Below are 21,550 nucleotides of genomic sequence, written 5' to 3' on the forward strand. Positions count from 1 at the left end.
CTACACTGGTATGTATTTTACTGTCATATTAATAACATTACATCTAACTAACCAAAATATTTCAGCTAGAATATTTTTCTTAGTAAAATATGATTTACTTGAATATTTAAACACTGGTTATGAAAACTTTTAAATTATATTTCAATTACTTTTATTTTAAAATAATCAGAAATAAGACTGACCAGGATTTGCAATCTTAAAAAATCTGTAATTTAAGAATAGCTTAACATCACTTCTTGTCAGTTGTATCTCACAGCTCAGTTTTTTAGAAAAACAACTATGCACTTATTATAAAGTTGGTGAAAACATCCTCCATTTAATATTCTTCATTGATTTCTCTACTGAAAGAAATCAGATACCCAACTTACCCTCTCGGGAAGTGCTGACTCACTGGTCTGCAGTCTCCTGGTCTCTGGCACACACCAATTTAAACAGAATTGTTCAGATGCACCAGCTAATCAGAGCAACTCCCTAATCACATGCTAAGCCACAGAATCTGTCAATGAATGCAATATGCAGTGTGCCTGTAGCTGTAATGGTCCCAGGATATTAGAGACTAGGTGGGTGAGATAATACCTTTTATTCAACCAACTTCTGTTGGTGAGAGAGACAAGCTTTCAACCTTACACAGAGTTGAAGAATCAGCTTGTCTCTCTCTTGTATTACCTCACCCACCTTAACAACAAGGAGTCCAGTAGCACCTTAAAGACTAACAGATGTATTTGGGCATAAGCTTTCATGGGTAAAAAACCCACTTCTTCAGATGCTTGTTGTTTTTGTGGAAACAGACAAACATGGCTACCCCCGATACTACTCACCCACTTTGTCTCTCTAATGAATGCAATACACTGTTCCTATTCTATCACATTATACAACAGCCATATAGCCAGTCCTTCATGAATGTGTATTTACTCTGAAAAGAATGTAATGCATTTAGAAAACAAATGAATAATGTCTATAAAGGTTATATACTTTTGTGGATGAGTGGAACATGAAGTTAAAAATGATAAAGAATGCTTTATTTTCAAAAATACCCAATTTACAACAAAACAAGTGTGAATACTCTGAGCTGTTAACTTATACATAGAGATACAGTTTTTCACTTACAAAAATAAGTTAAAAATTAGGAAACCATTTAAATTTCAGATTTGTTTTATTCTTTTTTTACATCTGAAGTCTGGGGCTTTTATAAATACTGGGTCCTCTCCCTTTCAGACACATGTAGGAAAAAACAGTACTAAAAATAGTGTGTTTGGGGTGCACTAAGAGTGACCATGGGAGGAAAAACCCATGGAGAACAATACAGGGTCCAGAGGGCCTCACCGAACTGGTGAACACTGGACTTTAACTACTCCTTAACTGAATAAACTCATGGGGATTTATATTGCTTGCATTTTGGGATACTACTCTGTGTTTTAGTCTTTGTCCTTTATGCTATAATATCATCTGTAGTTCACGACTCTGTGTCAGCAGCTCTTGTCAAGCCTGAAATACTCACTGCACCTAATACTGTTGTTATAATCTGTGTATAAAAGATGGCATGTAGGGGTATAGTTGGAAAATTAATAACTCACTGATCATTAATATTTTTGAATGCTGTACACACAGGGTGTGTACAAAGAATTATGAATACGTGTTAGCATTATGTTCTTAAAATGTGTTTGGCAAGCAAAGTATGAGCCCAGTTTGCCCTAGACAGAAGAACGTATACTTGTCTCAGGCAGAGACAATAATGGTCCATTTACATAAAATGTAAACAAGCTATTAAGCTGGGGAGAAGTTAGTATGACAGCTACGCCCCCAACAGGAGAGAAAAACTTCATCTGAGCTATAATCACAGGGGGTCTGAACTTCAAATGATAAGTAATTGAATCAACTGATTGCATATAATACTACTGTATTATAAAAGTGAATCAAGTAAGATCTTATGAAAGCTAAAGACACATTGGAGACTAATATCACCGTGAAATGTATGTACTATATTAACACTATAGGAGGAAATATGGATATTTAATTATATTATGCTTTAAAATCTGTGACCAAACACAGGGAGAAATAGGTTTTCTCCCAGACAGGAGTTAAGGGAGCTATCTACCTGTCTCCGATGAAATTAAACAAAGTGCAACCAAAAACAGTGGAAGCCTCATTTACATATGAATCAGCGGGGGGCTCGGAAGCCCACAGGAAGAGAACAGCAGCATGAGGTCATCCGGACAAAACAGTAAGTTTGGGAAGATAGAAGGGGAGAGGAGAAGCCATCTTGCACACAAGAGGCCCGAGCACTTGCAAGTTGATAACGACGGGTCCCTCTAACAAGGGGGCTGAAGTCTCTGGGAATGGAAGATTGGTAAGGATCTTGAACGAAGACTGTAACTTGTTAAATTAGGTCTTGGCAATTAGAAAGCATATTTTTACTTTTGTTTGTAACCCTTAACTTTATTCCTTTTACTTGGTATCACTTAACCAATATTCTTTTGTTAATAAATTTGTTTTATTTTTACAATAAACCAACTCAGTGCTGTGCTTGAATAGAAGGGTGCATTTACCCCAGGTAAGTTAATAAGCTGTGATGTGCTTTTGTTTCTTTAAAGGAGCAAACAAACATTATTATTTCTCTGAGTGTTCCAGGAGAGGGCTGGATGCTTCAGCGTAGTTTTGGGGAAATTTGGGACAGGGAGTGTGTTGGGGTCATCTCTGCAAAAAGTAACCAAAGAGTGGTGAGTTCCAGAATGGGGCTGCTGTGTTGTAGGCAGGTTGCTGGGGTCAGAGCACTGGACCAGGGCTGCATAGCATACAAATACTCAGAATACTGCATGTTTGTGTCTTGACTGGAAGCATCCTGAAAAGAAAACCACAGCAGCAGAGCATTTTGAGGCATTGAGGGTTGCAAGGCAGGCAGTGACACAACCCTGCACTGGTTTGGATTGCAGCCCAGAACATGACAAACATATTTTTAAGAAAAACCTCTCCAACTCTGCTCTCCTTCATTTCATCACGTCTGTGATTGGCAGGAGATTCCTGATCCTCCTTTGTGCTGTCATAGTTCTCAATTCTCCTAGTCAACCCACAATGGACTAGATCTGTCTTCACCTAACTCCCTCCCAGAACACTTTCAGTCAAAACAATGTTTCTATTTTGAATAGTTAGGCCTCCTTTTTTCATCTTCAAAATCAAAACCAATAGACTCTGAAAGCTAACCTACAGTAACAGATGGTCTATGGGAGAACTAGATCTATGGGTGAATGTGAACTCAGAGGTCCTAAAGGGCTCTCTACCCTCAATCCGTATGTACCTTTATTGCTGTTTCTACTCTTAGTGAAAAGTCTGGGCTGCAGCAATAACAGACAACCCTGTGGAAATCCTAGGGGCAAGCAGGTGGAAGCAGTTTGAAGTTGTAAACAGCTCTCTCAGCCTGGCTCCCCACTCATTGCTGCTTGTGGAATGGTCAGAGCTATAAGCACACATTGTCCTATTTCCTTTATTTGGTTGAATTTAGGGCTGTCAAGCAATTAAAAAATTAATCTCATGATTAATCGCACTGTTAAACAATAATAGAATACCATTTCTTTAAATATTTTTGGGTGTTTTCGACATTTTCAAATATAATGATTTCAATTAGAACACAGAGTACAAAGTGTACAATGCTCACTTTATATTATTATTTTTATTTCCAATATTTGCACTGCAAAAACCAAAAGAAATAGTATTTTTCAATTCACCTAATACAAGTACTGTAATGCAATCTCTTTATCATGAAAGTTGAACTTACAAATGTAGAATTATGTACAGAAAATAACTGCATTCAAAAATAAAACAATGTAAAACTTTAGAGCATACAAATCCACTCAGTCCTACTTCAGCCAATCGCTCAGACAAAACAAGTTTGGTTACAATTTGCAGGAGATAATGCTTCCCGCTTCTTCTTTACTATGTCACCTGAAAGTGAGAAGAGGCGTTCGCATGGAACTGTTGTAGCTGGCGTTGCAAGATGCACTAAAGATTCACATGTCCCTTCATGCTTTAATCACCATTCCAGAGGACATGCTTCCATGCTGATGATGGGTTCTGCACGATAACGATCCAAAGTAGTGCGGACCGACGCATGCTCATTTTCATCATCTGAGTCAGACGCGACCAGCAGAAGGTCGATTTTCTTTTTTGGTGGTTCGAGTTCTGTAGTATTCGCATCTGAGTGTTGCTCTTCTAAGACTTCTGAAAGCATGTTCCACACCTCGTCCCTCTCAGATTTTGGACAGCACTTCAGATTCTTAAACCTTGGGTTGAGTGCTGTAGCTATTTTTAGAACTCTCACATTGGTAGCTTCTTTGCGTTTTGTCAAATCTGCTGTGAAAGTGTTCTTAAAATGAACATGTGCTGGGTCATCATCCGAGACTGCTATAACATGAAATATATGGCAGAATGCAGGTAAAACAGAGCAGGAGATGTATAATTCTCCCCCAAAGAGTTGAGTCACAAATTAAATTAATTCATTATTTTTTTAAGAGCATTATCTGCATGGAAGCATGTCCTCCGGAATGGTGGCTGAAGCAAGAAGGAGGATACGAATTTTAGCATATCTGGCACATAAATACCTTGCAACGCCAGCTACACAAGTGCCATGCGAACGCCTGTTCTCACTTTCTCACATTATAAATAAGAAGCAGACAGCAGTATCTCCCATAAATGTAAACAAACTTGTTTGTCTTAGCGATTGGCTGAACAAGAAGTAGGACAGAGTGGACTCGTAGTCTCTAAAGTTTTACATCGTGCAGTTTTGAGTCCAGTTATGTAAGAAAAAAGAAATCTACATTTGTAAGTTACACTTTCACAATAAAGAGATTGTACTAGAATACTTGTATGAGGTGAATTGAAAAATACTATTTACCATTTTTTACAGTGCAAATATTTGTAATAAAAATAATAATATAAAGTGAGCACTGTATACTTTGTATTCTGTGTTGTAATAGAAATCAATGTATTTGAAAACGTAGAAAACCATCCTAAAATATTTAATACATTTCAATTGGTATTCTATTGTTTAACAGTGCGATTAACTGCAATTAATTTTTTTATCACAATTTTTTTGAATTAATCGCATTGAGTTAACTGTGATTAATCGACAGCCCTAGTTGAACTGTATCATGACTGACTGAAAGAGGGACCCCCCCATCCTCATGCTTCATTATGACATGTACCCTGTCCACTGTGCTCTATAACACAAAGTGGACACTTATACAATACATAATTAAAATTAGTAGTAATCAAGGTTCCCCAAAGCCATGTAGATACATAGCCACGTACGTTGCTGATGGGTACTACACACTGCCCAGTGTCTGTCATGCAAGGGAGCCTCTTTAACACAATACAAATGGCTCCTTGCCTTATAGAGGAAGCAAATAACCTCACCTTTCAAGGAAGCGGAAAGACAGTGATTTGAGAAAGAAAAATGTCTGGGTCAATTATTGAGTGAAAGTGAGGAAGAGGATATGGGATGGGGAGAGTGTGTTGGAAAGAAGGTGAGAGCGAATGTGAGGTATTGGGTGAATAAGAAGGGAAGAACTACTGAAGGTATAACTGGAATACAGCTGGTGGTAGAGTAAGGAAGAGGGAATGAGAGCATCTTTGCTCATAGATTATAAACTTGAGCTCAGGCAGCCATTCATTTTACTCACTCCCCCCCGGCAAATAATCATGATAATGACAGATTCTAAAGATTTCAATTGAATTGTTTCTTCTGTGTAATTTCTGCTGATTGGGATCGCCTCAGAATCATTCTCACGCATCAATCAGCTTTCAGCACAACATTAATTGTACTTAAATATGGTAAAGCACCATGCACACCCCTAAAAAACGAGGAGTACTTGTGGAACCTTAGAGACTAACAAATTTATTTGGGCATAAGCTTTCGTTGGCTAAAACCCATTTCATCAGATGCATGCAGTGGAAAATACAGTAGGAAGATATATATAACCAGAGAACATGAAAAAATGTGTGTTGCCATACCAACTGTAACAAGACCAATTAATTAAAGTGGGCTATTATCAGCAGGAGAAAAAAAACCCCTTTCGTAGTGATAATCAGGATGGCCCATTTCAAACAGTTGATTAGAAGGTGTGAGTTACAATAGGGGAAAAAAATTAGCATGGGGAAATAGTTGTTACTTTGTGTAATGACCCATCCACTCCCAGTCTCTATTCAAGCCTAAATTTAATGGTGTCCAGTTTGCAAATTAATTCCAGTCTGTTTTTGAAGTATTTTTGTTGGAGAATTGCAACTTTTAGGTCTGAAATTGAGTGACCAGGGAGGTTGAAGTGTTCTCTGTCTGGTTTTTGAATGTTATAGTGCAGTATAAATCATAAAACTAGATAACTTAATAAAATTCATGTAAAAATCACAGTAAAAACGCCATACACAAAGCAAATTCTAAAGCAATATACATTCTCCTCTGTCAATCCAGATAGATCTTATCTATTCATGTAAAGGACAAAAAAAAAAAATGCGAGAAACCTGTTTGAATGGGATGCAGATAGTTTCATTTGAGAACGCAGTTAAAAGGCTCCATAGGCTTGAAATGTCACCTACCACAAAGGGCTAGTTCTAACTCTCTCTCTAAAGCAGTGGTGCACGAACATTTCTAGTTGCGCCTCCCCCCCCCTTACCATTAATGGAATCTGTTCACGCCTTCCCACCCCCCATTACTGCACAGACAAGGCTTCTTCAGCAGTGGAACTTGGGCTGAAGGCAGAGCTGGGGGCGGAACTGGGGATGGGGGAGGAGCTGGAGCTAGAGGCGGAGCTGGTCTGGGGATGGAAAGGAAATGAGGGCAGAGCTGGACTGGGAACAGCGTGGAGCTGGGGGTGGAGAAGGGCTGGGGGCTGAGCTGGTCCGGGGAATGGAGCAGGGCTGGAAGCATGACACTCACTCCCCGTCCCACCATGGGGGCTGGCCCACTGTGCATCCCCGAAATGTTCCTCCATGTCCCCCAGGGGTCATGCCCCACAGTTCGGGGACCACTGCTCTAAAGTCAGAGAGAGTCTTTCCATTGACTTTAATAGGAGTTGAAATGGGTCTCAAAACAGCAGCATGCATCGTAGCACAATTCATCGCAGAAGACCTGTAAATTTTGTTTTCTCACAAGTTTTATTCCCAAATTTGTCTGAGCTCCTGACAGATTTAAGAATAAAAATTTTGTGAATGACAATAATTAGGGGGTCTTTATCCCAACTTTCCTACAGTCATTCATAGATAAGAATGTAAACATAATGTACATGACAGGAAACTTCAAATGTGGGCTTTAATTGTAAGAATTGACTCATCTAACTGAATTTCTAATACAGAAATTTAAGAAGATGCAAGTTTTATTTAGAACACACCCAGTGTTCCACATTTATTAGCTAACTAAAACAACAAAGCAATTTATACCATGAATGTAACTTTCACAGCCCTAACTAGCAGCTAAGAAACACTCAGGAGGAATTGGATGGGTTCTAAAGGCTGAGATGTAAACACTGGGTTCTTGTCAGGGGAGTGCAGGTGCATTTTTCAGTTGTGAGGGTAAATACCTTTATCCCTTCCAGCTGCAAAACCCCCTGGACTCAGGGGAATTGGACAGAGAGCAGGAAGATGTATGTGCTGGGAGAGAGGGACATTATGAGGGATTTCACATTAGTTATACCAATGTAAGCAAGAGGGAATGAACCGTCATGGAGAACTCTTGTACAGAAAAATACACATCTTCTGTAGCATACAGCAATTTAATCTTGAGTGTGTTAAAGTTAACACTGTAGTTATGTTGTATGCGCAAAGAATATGCCCTTTCAACATTTTAAGCAAACTAACTGCCCAGTGGAACTGTTATCGAAGTACAGCAAATCAACTAATAAAGAGAATAGATAGCTGTTAAACACTTCGGGCTATTAGAAAATAGAAGCCAACAAACTTAAACATTAAAAAGATAATTTTTACCTAATCTATAATTATGCTGTGAAATTCACTTATGTATCACTTATGCTAACAGTTTAGGAAGGTTCTAAAAAGGAAGAAACAGTCACTTATCTTAAAATAACTATGGTTCTTCAAGATGTGCTGTCCATACATATATTCCACTCTTGATGTGCATGGACCACATGATCTCGAGACCAGACTCTTCTGGCTAGCCATGCCTATTGGGGCCATGCCTGTGCCCCTAGTGTCCTCATGCCCTGTACCAAAGGCACAAAGGGTAAAGTGGGCCCAACCACCCATTAGCTACTTTGTCAATACAGAATCCAGATGTTAAGGGATTCCATAGTAGCAGGGAAGGAGGGCGCATCTCAAACAACCATAGTTACTGTAAGGCAAGTAACCATTCCTTATTCTCCAAGTGATTTTCCATACATACTCCACTCTTGGTGACTCTCAAGCACTGACCTCATAAGAAGGAGGTGGGTGTTTGGAGTCCACCAAAACAAAGACTGTAGCACAGCTCTGCCAAAAGAAGTATCATATCTTGATGTTTCAATGAGGGAACATATTTTGTAAAGATATGGACTGAACCCCAAGTTGCTGCCCTGTGTATTTCTGAGATGGGTATGCTTCCCGCAGATGATGCCTGAGCCCTATTGGAATGAGTCCTAACCTGAGCTGGGGGAATCCGAATTAGCTAGCTTATAATAGACTAATGAAACTATCAAAAGCCTGAGGGTTGAAATAATATGACCCGTCAAGAAATTTCTTGAGGAGACTCTAAATGATTTAGTCCTATGTAAATAGTACAAGAGCGCTCTAAAGACATCTAACATATGTCAACTAACCTCCCCCTGATTAGAATGTTGTGGTGGTGGGGGGGGGGGAGGCAGCGCATAGGCGCTGACTTCTGCTGGTGCCGGTCGGTGCTCGACCCCCTTGCCCCGCCCTGACTCCACCCCTGACCCACCTCCTCCCACCCCTACCCCGCCCCCACTCCAACCCCTTCCCCAAAGTCTCCACCCCAACTCCACCCTCTCCCTGCCCCTATTCCAACCCCTTCCCCAAATCCCTGTTCTGGCCCCACCTCCTCCCCTGAGAGCACTGCATTCCCGATCCTCCCCCTCTCTCCCAAAGCTTGTTACGCCATGAAACAGGTGTTTCGCGGTGGCAAACACTGGGAGGAGAAGCGTGGACACGGTGCACTCAGGGGAGGAGGCCAAGGTGAGGTGAGCTGGGGCGGGCTGGGGAACTTGGCTGCCGGTGAGTGCAGAGCACCCACCAATTTTTCCCCGTAGGTGCTCCAGCCCCAGAGCACCCACAGAGTCAGCACCTATGGGGGGCGGAAATCTAGCAAATGAATTTAGTTCAAATGAAAATCAGCAACTATTTTATGCAAAAACTTGGGATGGGGCCTCAGGATGACCTTATCCTTATGGAATATTTTATGAAGAACGCCTGCCATAAGTTCCTGTATTGCCCAATTCTTTTGACTGATAATTGCTACTTAAATATTATCTTCATGGATAAATATAGCAAAGAGCAAGTTGCCAACAGCTCAAATGGGGCTCTCATTAAACCTTCTAGGACAGTAGAGGACAACCTGCAGCCTACACGTGGCCTGTTAGGGTAATTTGCTGGCGGGCTGTTAGTTTGTTTATATTTGCATAGCCGCCCGCAGCTCCCAGTGGCTGTGGTTCACCGTTCCCAGCCAATGGGAGCTGCAGGAAGCGGTGCAGGCCACAGGGATGTAAAAACACATTATAACTGGTACCAGGAAAAAATACTCTCTCTCAAAAATCTGAAAATAAAAACAAAAACAACAAGCCCACATGCCAACTGGCAAAAACTACACTAACTACAATAAATATTCATAAAACTAATTGCTTACAATTATGTAAAAAACAGTTCTTGTGAAAACAATGTGGAGTCCGGTGGCACCTTAAAGATGAACAGATTTATTTGGACATAAGCTTTCGTGGGTAAAAAATCCCGCTTTTTCAGATGCATGCGAGTTCTTGTGAGTGCATCATGACACAGACATTGCCAGCTACGAGTGGTGAAGCGGGATCTGAGGGGCAATTGGGCATGCTCTATCATTTATGCCCTCAGTACAGGGCACAAGGACATTCAGGGCACATGCACAGCCCCGATGGACACTGCTGGCCAAAAGATTCCAATCTCATGAGCATTAAGAATGGAATATATAGGGACAATCACGCAAAGAAAGAATTCGCATTTCTATTAATAGAATATAATCTGCAATTAAACTTGCTAGAATAAAATTGTAAAATAATATCCGTCCTCATGTTCAATGGAATGAACAGATCACCAGCAGGAGTCAGAAAAATAACCCCTCTCCTATAAGAGCACAATTAGATACATTATCAAAGTTTTATAACTTCTTAAATATTGGCCACTATCAGAAACAGAATACCAGATTAAATGGTCCACTGATCTGTTCCAGGTTGATAATTCCTAAATTTCCATCTGAGAATTTACAAAAGCTGCTTATTTGGAAAAACATTAAATTCAATTCCAAGTATTAATTTTAATTGCTGATAATAAAGCAAATATGTAAAAATATAACTGCCCTTTTCCATATGCATTTTCTGAATGTATATTAAAATAGAATAATCTTGAAAAAAATACAAAACGTGTGCAATAAAAGAGGAAATGCTCAGACTTACCTATAACTGATTCAACTGTATTACTGCCAGGGTAGAATGGGAGAGCTTTGGCACTGATAGCTGAGAGAGCTGTTGGGGATGAATTATCTGATCCAATACTGGAAGCCAGACTAGAAGTTATACTGGAGGTTATACTTGAAGCAAGTGGATTAACCACTGAAAAAACACTGAGATGGTTCTGTTTAAAAATATATAAATAAAATAAGCAAAATGCATTTGTAAACAAAATTATTAAAATAATCTTAAAAACAAAGATTTGGGAGACATTATATAGGTTATTTAAATTTGCACAATAGAAGAATCTATGTAATTAATTAATTTAGGATCATGTTCCTGTGTATTTGGCAGAAAATGTGCTTAACACAGCTAGCACATTCCAATAGTCTGGAAATTGCTCCCAGAAAATATATGTCACAAAGGCAGTTATACAACAGGCTAGGACAGTTTGAGCCTGAGGAACAATTCCAAAAGAAAAAAAAATCCATGCAAGAGGTGACTGAGGTCAGTTCCGTATTCCCGTATAAAAATGATCAAAGAAATTTGAGGTATAAAAGACCTAGAGGCATTAGGTCATTTAATCCATTCTCTAGACGTAAACATACAGACTCACACACCTATATCTTACTGAAGCTAGAGTCCAAGTTAGCTAGCGTAGTGTCAAAATATGACTGTACGTATGGCGCTTGTACCCCTGTGCTGCTTACCTCCAGCTGAGCCCTGCTGACCCAAGGAAAGAGGTTAGGTCTTTGATTCAAGTTAGTTTTTTCCCTACAAATTTAAATGTCACCAGTTAACTTCTGAACAGGAAAATTAAGTTTCAAAAAGTTTGGAGTGAGTCTGTGCATAACCCAACTTTTATTTTTTGTCTTTTAATTAAAAAAATTAACAAAATAATAATATCAAGTTTCAATAACAGTGTATGGAACAATAACTTATTGCATTGGTGCCTATGACTCAGGAGCACTGAATTTGCATTAATACATTAGTTCTCTGCTGAAGAGCTAAACTGATTTGTACTAATATCTTTGGTGGTTTCCAGTCAGATTTCAGACATGGATATACTATGGAAACGAGGCTGGTTGTAAAACTGATAAACAATTTCTATATGGCAATGGACAAAGGCCAAATATGCATATTGATACTTGAAGATATTTTTGTAGTTTTCTGATCCTGTCCATGAAGAGATACTGTTGACTTGTCTCAAGATCTTGCACAAGTGGATAGTGTATTACGCTGACTTCATCAATTTATTTTGCGTGCATCTCAAAGGGCTATGGTGGGAGTTGCATCTCCTTCTTGAAAGTTCGATCTAAGTCTGCATTTCTAGTGCACTACTCAATGTGATAGCTAGCTCTCAGCTGTGAAGTCTCTTAAATTCTCAGTTCAGTCACCTCTTTCATTCAACCTATGATAGAATGCTTGGAGAGACTGCTGTATGCAATGTAGCTGTAGACGTGTTGGTTCCAGGATATTGGAGAGACAAGGTGGGTAATATCTTTTATTGGACCAACTTCTGTTCATGAAATTCTATAGAGTATGCTGTGTCATCGATATGCCAATATTCCCAGATCTACAATTTTGCTTCCCAAGTATCCCAGTGTTGGAGTGAAACAGGAATCTATGAAAAGTAGCCAGGTAATGAATGAGACAGGGGACTGCAGGAAGAGAAATGATGGTCTAGCGGTTACTGCAGTTGAATTCACCCTGAAGCATGGATAGAATCCAATTCCTTTGCCACAGAATTCCTATGCGATGCTGGGAAAGTCATTTACATCTAACACTTACTTCACAGGTGGTCACCAATTGGGTATTCCTCATTTTCTAGGTGCCTACTTTTGTAAATCAGATCTTAGGTCTTATCACTCACAGCTGCAACTGAAGTCAATGGGAGTGATATTTTGAACCATTTTGAAAGTGCTATAAAATATTAAGTTCTCTGAAAAATCAGGGCATAGGCATCTCAAATTGGGCACCCAAAAATTGCATACACTTCTGAAATTAATGTCTCTGTGCCTCATTTCCCCATCTGTAAAATGGAAATAATAATACCAACTTACCTCACAGGGATGTTGTGAAGATAAATTCATGAATGTTAGTGAAGCGTGAAGATGCTACAGTCAGGAGTGCCACAGAAAAGTCCATGACAAAATTAATAATTCCATATTCAGAGCATAGTTTGAATGGTGTGCAGTAAATACAGCATGGGGCCACACGATGAAGATTGAGGATAAAACAAAATATTGAGTATTTTATCATGATGTGAGTGTGCAGTGAATGAGGAAAAAAATAGTATGTAATCATGTACTTCAAAACTGTGTCATAACTAAGGATACGGTTTGGTCATGAAGATCACGGATTCCGTGACTTTAACAGATCTCTGTGACTTCAGCTTTGGCTTCAGCCCCCACCGTGACCATACCCTGATTTTGTATATTTTTACCATGACTGCTCCGTGAAGTTTGCCTAATTTTACCGTGACAAAATCATATCCATAATCATAACACACAAGGGGGCAGAATTAAGAATACACAGGCCACCTTATTTATAGCATTTCCTATATTCTGTTTGATTTTCAACATAAACATTCTTTTAACACAGTTTTTTGTATGTAATTGTAGATAGAATGAGGTAGAACTACATTTATTTCCTGATCCTGCAAACATGTACACTTTGATTTACATGGGACAACTTATGTGTGAAATTATCAGGACATGTCACGTGCATAAAGTTATCACATGTGTAATTGTTTGCTGGATCAGGGCCTTCGTTTGCACCTTAAAAGCAGCCCAGTAGTTGAGACAACTCTTCTCAGCACACTGTTAGCTATGCTTGCCAAGTACGCATGTGTAGTGCAGTCTTCCTTCCCTAAGAACGCTGGTTAAAAGTACTAAAAGAACCTAACCCCCAATATTACACATGTGCAAAGTAAAATTTTCAGTGATGCATATCTCTGCCCAATGAAACCCAACATTTCTAAAGAGAGCTATTTCTCTGCCATATTTACACTTCCTAGCCCAACTGTTTTGGTGCTAGCATGGTTAAAAAAAGTGTAATCACTTATTTTTAAGTGGGAAAATGTTTTCTCACTTGTGGATCTAAATAAGATATAGTTGTTTCAGCTCCAGCTTTTAAAAATCATCTTTAGGGAGAGATGAGACCTAGAAGTTTTCAGCCAGAAAGAGGAAGTTTCAGAAATGAAAATAGGGTTCATAATAAGAATAATCAAACAACCTTAAACAGTCACTAGCACTTCAATCGTTACTCTTCTCGATGGAGTTAAACCTTGTTGTTATGGGTCAGGCATGGCCACTGCATTACAATCAGGGTAAATGTAAAGAAGCCATTGGAATCAGGTGGCTGAAAGAGTAGCAGTAGCACCCAAAACACAGGCCCATGGCAAAACTGAGTAGAAGCTGAATCTGAGTAGAAGCCCAAGCGATTTCAAATGCAGGGGCTAGCACTTTGATTGGCGGATCTGTTTTGGTATCTACATGAGAGAGTGAACGAGGAACACCACAAGCTGGAGCGGAGCGAGAAAGCTAAGCGGACAGTAACAGCCGGCTGGTAATGTCGCCCTGAGAGAAAGTGAAGAGAAGAAAGCTGGCTGGGTACAGAGTGCTGGCTGCAAAGACAGGGTTGGAAGAGGAAACAAAGGACCTGTCTCCTGCTGTGTGTTTCCTACTGTGTTCAGGGAACCAGGACTCTGTACATTCTTTGTAAATAAACAAAATTGCATCAAATACCTACTCTCAATTTCTCCTCCTAACTGGAACAACCTGCAAAGATCCCAAATTTTTGCCTAGCCACTCGGTCGAAAGTGGTAACATTACATAAGAACGGCCATACTGGGTCAGACCAAAGGTCCATCCAGCCCCATATCCTGTCTACCGACAGCGGCCAATGCCAGGTGCCCCAGAGGGAGTGAACCTAACAGGTAATGATCAAGGGATCTCTCTCCTGCCATCCATCTCCACCCTCTGACAAAGAGAGGCTAGGGACACCATTCCTTACCCATCCTGGCGAATAGCCATTAATGGACTTAACCTCCATGAATTTATCCAGTTCTCTTTTAAACCCTGTTATAGTCCTCGCCTTCACAACCTCCTCAGGCAAGGAGTTGACTGTGCGCTGAGTGAAGAACTTCTTCCTTTTATTTGTTTTAAACCTGCTGCCCATTAAATTTCATTTGGTGGCCCCTAGTTCTTATAGTATGGGAACAAGTAAATAACTTTTCCTTATTCACTTTCTCCACACCACTCATGATCTTATATACCTCTATCATATCCCCCCTTAGTCTCCTCTTTTCTAAGCTGAAAAGTCCTAGCCTCTTTAATCTCTCCTCATATGGGACCTGTTCCAAACCCCTAATCATTTTCGTTGCCCTTTTCTGAACCTTTTCTAATGCCAGTGTATCTTTTTTGAGATGAGGGGACCACATCCGTATGCAGTATTCAAAATGTGGGCATACCATGGATTTATATAACGGCAATAAGATATTTTCCGTCTTGTTCTCTATCCCTTTTTTAAATGATTCCTAACATCACCTTTGCTTTTTTGACTGCTGCTGCACACTGTGTGGACGTCTTCAGAGAAGCATCCACGATAACTCCAAGATCTTTCTCCTGTTTAGTTGTAGCTAAATTAGCCCCCATCGTATTGTATGTATAGTTGGGGATATTTTTTCCAATGTGCATTACTTTACATTTATCCACATTAAATTTCATTTGCCATTTTGTTGCCTAATCACTTAGTTTTGTGAGATCTTTTTGAAGTTCTTCACAGTCTGCTTTGCTCTTAACTATCTTGAGCAGTTTAGTATCATCTGCAAACTTTGCCACCTCACTGTTTACCCCTTTCTCCAGATGATTTATGAATAAGTTGAATAGGATTGGTCCTAGGACTGACCCTTGGGGAACACCACTAATAAACCCTCTCCATTCTGAAAATTTACCATTTATTCCTACCCTTTGTTCCCTGTCTTTTAACCAGTTCTCAATCCACAAAATCTTCCCTCTTATCCCATAACAACTTAATTTACATAAGAGCCTGTAATGAGGGGCCTTGTCAAAGACTTTCTGGAAATCTAAGTACACTATGTCCACTGGATACCCCTTGTCCACGTATTTGTTGACCCCCTCAAAGAACTCTAATAGATTGGTAAGACATGATCTCCCTTTACAGAAACCACGTTGACACACAACAATTTATGCTCTTCTGTGTGTCTAACAATTTTATTCTTTACTATTGTTTTAACTAATTTGCCCAGTACTGACATTAGACTTACCGGTCTGTAATTGCCAGGATCACCTCTATAGCCCTTCTTAAATGTTTAATTAAATATTAAAAATGCTTAAACATTCAACACTTATACAGCACTTTAAATGTGCAAAATCCTGTATAAACAAACCAATTATGCTACTGTTTTTCCTGGGCTTTGAAGATTAAATACCTTCATAAACGTTAAGTATTTATTAATTATTGTTAGGGCCTAACCAAATCCATGGCCATGAAAACCGCATCACGGACCATGAAATTTGGTTTCCCCCCTGTGAAATCTGGTCTTATGTGCTTTTACCCTATACTATACAGGTTTCAGAGGAACAGCCGTGTTAGTCTGTATTCGCAAAAAGAAAAGGAGTACTTGTGGCACCTTAGAGACTAACCAATTTATTTGAGCATGAGCTTTCGTGAGCTACAGCTCACTTCATCAGATGTTTACCGTGGAAACTGCAGCAGACTTTATATACACACAGAGAATATGAAACAATACCTCCTCCCACCCCACTGTCCTGCTGGTAATGCTGGTAAAAAAATTAATTGTGATTAATTGCACTGTTAAACAATAGAATACCAACTGAAATTTATTAAATATTTTTGATGTTTTTCTATTCAAATACATTGATTTCTATTAGAACACAAAACAAAGTATACAGTGCCCACTTTATATAATATTTTTTATTACAAATATTTGCACTGTAAAAATGATAAAACAAAAATAGTAGGTTTCAATTCACCTCATACAAAAACTGTAGCGCAATCTCCTTATCGTGAAAGTGTAACTTACAAATATAGATTTTTTTGTTACATAACTGCACTCACAAAACAATGGAAAACTTTAGAGGCTACAAGTCCACTCAGTCCTACTTCTTGTTCAGCCAATCACTAAGACAAACAAGTTAGTTGACATTTATGGAAGATATTGCTGCCTGCTTCTTATTTACAATGTCACCTGAAAGTGAGAACAGGCATTCGCATGTCACTTGTGTAGCTGGCATTCCAAGGTATTTATGTGCCAGATATGCTAAAATTCGTATGTCCCTTCATGCTTCGGCCACCATTCCGGAGGACATGCCTCCATGTTGATGATGCTCGTTAAAAAAATGTGTTAATTTAATTTGTGACTGAACACCTTGGGGGACAACTGTATGTTTCCTGTTCTGTTTTACCTGCATTTGCCATATATTTCATGTTATAGCAGTCTCGGATGATGACCCAGCACAGGTTCATTTTAAGAGCACTTTCACAGCAGATTTGACAAAACGCAAAGAAGCTACCAATGTGAGAGTTCTAAAAATAGCTACAGCAATCGACCCAAGGTTTAAGAATCTGAAGTGCCGTCCAAAATCTGAGAGGGATGAGGTGTGGAACATGCTTTCAGAAGTCTTGAAAGAGCAACAGTAGGATGCAAAAACTACAGAACCTGAACCACCAAAAAAGAAAATCAACCTTCTGCTGGAGGCACCTGACTCAGATGATGAAAATGAACATGTTGCGGTCCGCACTACTTTGGATCGTTATCGTGCAGAACCCATCATCAGCATGGAAGCATGTCCTCTGGAATGGTGGTTGAAGCATGAAGGGACATGTGAATCTTTAGAGCAACTGGCATGTAAATATCTTGCAATGCCAGCTACAACAGTTCCATGCGAACGCCTCTTCTCACTTTCAGGTGACATTGTAAACAAGAAGCGGGCAGCATTATCTCCTGCAAATTGTAACCAAACTTGTTTGTCTGAGCGACTGGCTGAAGTAGGACTGAGTGGACTTGTATCTCTAAAGTTTTACATTGTTTTATTTTTGAATGCAGTTATTTTTTGTACATAATTCTACATTTGTAAGTTCAACTTTCATGATAAAGAGATTGCACTACAGTACAGTATGAGGTGAACTGAAAAAAACTATTTCTTTTGTTTTTTACAGTGCAAATATTTGTAATAAAAATAAATATAAAGTGAGCACTGTACACTTTGTATTCTGTGTTCTAATTGAAATCAATATATTTGAAAATGTCGAGAACACCCAAAAATATTTAAAGAAATGGTATTCTATTATTGTTTAAAAGTGTGATTAATTGCATGATTAATCACGATTAATTTTTTTAATCGCCTGACAGCCCTACTATTTTTAAAATCCTATGAGAGTGAAATTGACCAAAATGGACAGTGAATTTGATAGGGCCCTAATTATTGTTTATCTAGGTTCTTATATGAAATCCACTGCTGCGGAATGAGTGGCACCTCTCTGGCATCTGAGTGGTGGAGGAACTGGAGAACAAACTGAGGTTCTGTAGCCAGGCTATACCATAGGTTCACCTTCAGGGACACTAAGAAAGCCAGCTGTATTAATACAGTTAGCTATCTAGTCTGGATTTTGTCACTAAATCAGAGTTGCCTCTGTTTCTAATCCTTATTAGTTTCTGTCCACTTTTTTTTCTTTTTCCTTCTTTTGGACACTATGAATGTTATTGTCATAGGCTTTAAGGCCATTAGGGGCCATTGTGATCATCTGGTCTGAGCTCCTGCATAACAAAGGCCATAGAATTTCACCCCGTAATTCCTGCTTCAAGTGTAACAATCAATTCCTCCATATTCCTTGAATCCCCTGACTCAGTTCAAACTCCTATATATCTCACCCACTCCTACCCCTCTTCTTCCCTACACTCCTCTCTCCATGCTATTCTTTTTATCGCCTTCTCTCAGCTTCATACCTTTTTTCATGCCACTACTTGTTATCTATCAAACATGCTCTCTACTTCTTAAAATCCTTTAAAACCCACTTCCTTCCAGGAATCCTTCCTATCTTGTTCCCCCCCTCCCCCTCCCCAGTTTTATCTCCATACCTTTCCTTACCTGAATTGCTGTCTTTATGTCTGAGATTTAAAGCTTGTTGGGGCAGACAATGTGTCTTGCTATGTTTTATAATAACTAGCTAGCTAACTAGTGCTTATATTGATCTTTTCATCTACAGATCTCAAAACACTTTCCAAAGCTGGTCAGTGTGATTATCTCCATTTTACAGATATGCAAACAGAGACAAGTGAAACGACCTGTCCAGGGTTACCCAGTAGGCTAGTGGCAGAGTCTTGAATAGAACCAAGGTCTCCCAAATCTCAGTCTAGTGCTCCATCCACTAGGTCCTCTGAAGAGAAACAAGAGTCATAAAAAGTTGTGTTCTTTTTCTGCTGTATATAAAAGATAGTAAGAAATACTAAATCTCTCTCTTTTTATTCTTCCTTTGCAAGTTGAGAGACATCTGAAGATTTGCTCACTTTTCTGAGGTTTAATCCTGTGCCCTGGGCAAACACTCCTATAATCTTTTAAGGATATCCCCTCTATAATCCTTACCAGGACTTTGCAATAACCAATGAAGAGACCACCAGCAAAGAATCCTTCCCATATGTCACACTGATCCCAGCTTGTCCTGAGACAGGATTTTAGGAGATTAGTGAGTAGTGTATGTATATACAGTACAGTCATGATTATTCTGTATCTCATCTAACCTCAGGACCTTGATTTAAGAAGTGCTTGGCAAAACTTTATGGAGGTGGGAAGAGGAGGGAGACAGCTTATACTGAGAACACTTTATACGGTATACCAAGCTGCGAAGTGATGCCGGGTATTTCCTTTGCCTTTGGGGAAGTTCATTGCCCTCTCCCTGGGTAATGGCAAGCCACCTCTGTCAAAGAGGATTTATCTCTTGTTCTTCAAGAGATGCCAGAAGTGCACTTTTTTTTTTGGACTGCATCAATTTGCACTAAATGGCAGGCACAAAAATGCACAAACATTTCCAGGGAGGAGCACAGTTGAAAACATAGCATAGATAATTCGATAAAGTGTATTTTACTGTAGTTTTGTTTGGGAAGAGAGTTAACTTTTCCCCTAGTTATAGTTAAGAGAATGGATTTTTGATTTAACTGATAAATTAACAGAAAGCAAACAACTGAAATAAAATGATTACAGAAAAGATAACGTTCATCACTGAAAAGAAAATTTCAAAAGTGGGATCCCATCTACATCCAAAACATTTTTAAAAAGCTATGCTATCAAAACTGGAATTTCACTGGAGCCCGTTATACACCTTTCAGAACACTGTCTCAGGGCTTGTCTACATGCGATGTTACTCCACAGCACAACAAGACAGGATGTGTATCCACAGCAAACTAGTTTGCCTGTAATATCCCATGTGGACATTGCTACACATACTAAAAGTTCCATAGTACATTGATGTATTCCAGTTTCATACAGCAGTACATCAAAAGCACACTCAGAACTTTTAGTGTGCTGCAGCAGTGTCCACACAGGACTTTACTGTGTGCCAAACTGGTGCACTGTAGATTCATACTCTAGCTTGCTGTGCAGTAATGTCCCATGACAACAAGTCCTTAGTATTATGGTTTACTGTGAAAACTACACTGCACATTCTCCAAAAGAATTAATCTATAGAGCAGCGCACTAGATGGACTTTCACTATGAAGTTTCCAATCATTTCTAAATGTAGAGATTTCATAGAATCCAGAATTGTAAGAGCTCCTGTACCATCTAGTTCAGTAAAAAGAAAAGGAGTACTTGTGGCACCTTAGAGACTAACCAATTTATTTGAGCATAAGTTTTCGTGAAAGTGAGCTGTAGCTCACGAAAGCTTATGCTCAAATAAATTGGTTAGTCTCTAAGGTGCCACAAGTACTCCTTTTCTTTTTGTGAATACAGACTAACACGGCTGTTACTCCGAAATCTAGTTCAGTGGTTCTCAACCTTGGGTCAGCAGACCTCTGGGGATCCGCAGACTATGTCTAAGATTTCCAAAGGGGTCCGGGCCACCATTTGAAATTTTTTAGGGGTCTACAAATGAAAGAAGGTTGAGAACCACTGATCTAGTTCATCTCTGTACTTGGGCAGGTTTGCTTCCTCTTGGACATTTTCTACTGTTTTATCCAGCCTATTTTTAAATGTCTCAAGTGATGGGGCTTCATTCCCTTGCAAACCTGCACAGGGATGGCTACAATCTACCCCTACATATTACTTTCCTCTTTAACCACTTGCTCACAGCTTTTCTGCTTTCTGCACTCCTCATGCATTTAAAATCAACTGAAAAAGAATGATATCTTCATACTGGAGCTACACATCAGACCGTAGTAAAATGGCAATAAAATAAACACAGAACAGAAATGAAAAGAGCAGCCTGACTAGAATTCTTAGGGCATCTGCCCAGTAACTCTCAATGGAGAGAGGTGACACAGAAGTTCATGGGCACAAGAGAGGCAATTAACTGTGTTCTTGTCGAGTGAAAACAGTTACTAACCTTTCTGTAACTATGGTTCTTCGAGATATGTTGCACATGTCCATTCCACTGTAGGTATGTGCATGCCCTGAGCACAGCTGCTGGAAATTCTTCCCTCAGTGGTACCTGTCAGGGCAGCTCGGTGCCCTCTGTTGCTGCATGCTCATAGCGCCAGTATAAAGCGTACAGCCAGCCCCACATCCCCTCAGTTCCTTCTTTCCGGCCATTTCCGATGTAGAGGGACATTAGAATGACACAAGCCCAGTTCTGTTTGATCTTTAGTAGAACCTTGTACACAAGCAGGATAGGAAGGAAAGAGTAGTACATGTGACCTATCCATTGGAGTAGGAAGGCGTCCA

General features: G+C 39.5%; 1 protein-coding gene across 3 annotated transcripts in view; it reads right to left on the reverse strand.

The window, feature by feature from the left end:
- The window catches only part of UNKL (unk like zinc finger), a 150,218-nt gene that overhangs the window by 32,301 nt on the left and 96,367 nt on the right, over nucleotides 1–21,550 (reverse strand). For all 3 annotated transcript variants that reach the window (XM_075133340.1, XM_048867915.2, XM_048867910.2), the window contains one exon: nucleotides 10,635–10,812. In XM_075133340.1, the coding sequence (XP_074989441.1) occupies nucleotides 10,635–10,812 (178 nt within the window). The remainder of the gene's footprint in view (nucleotides 1–10,634; nucleotides 10,813–21,550) is intronic.

Source organism: Caretta caretta, chromosome 10 (genome assembly GCF_965140235.1).
Source record: "Caretta caretta isolate rCarCar2 chromosome 10, rCarCar1.hap1, whole genome shotgun sequence".
NCBI lineage: Eukaryota > Metazoa > Chordata > Testudines > Cheloniidae > Caretta > Caretta caretta.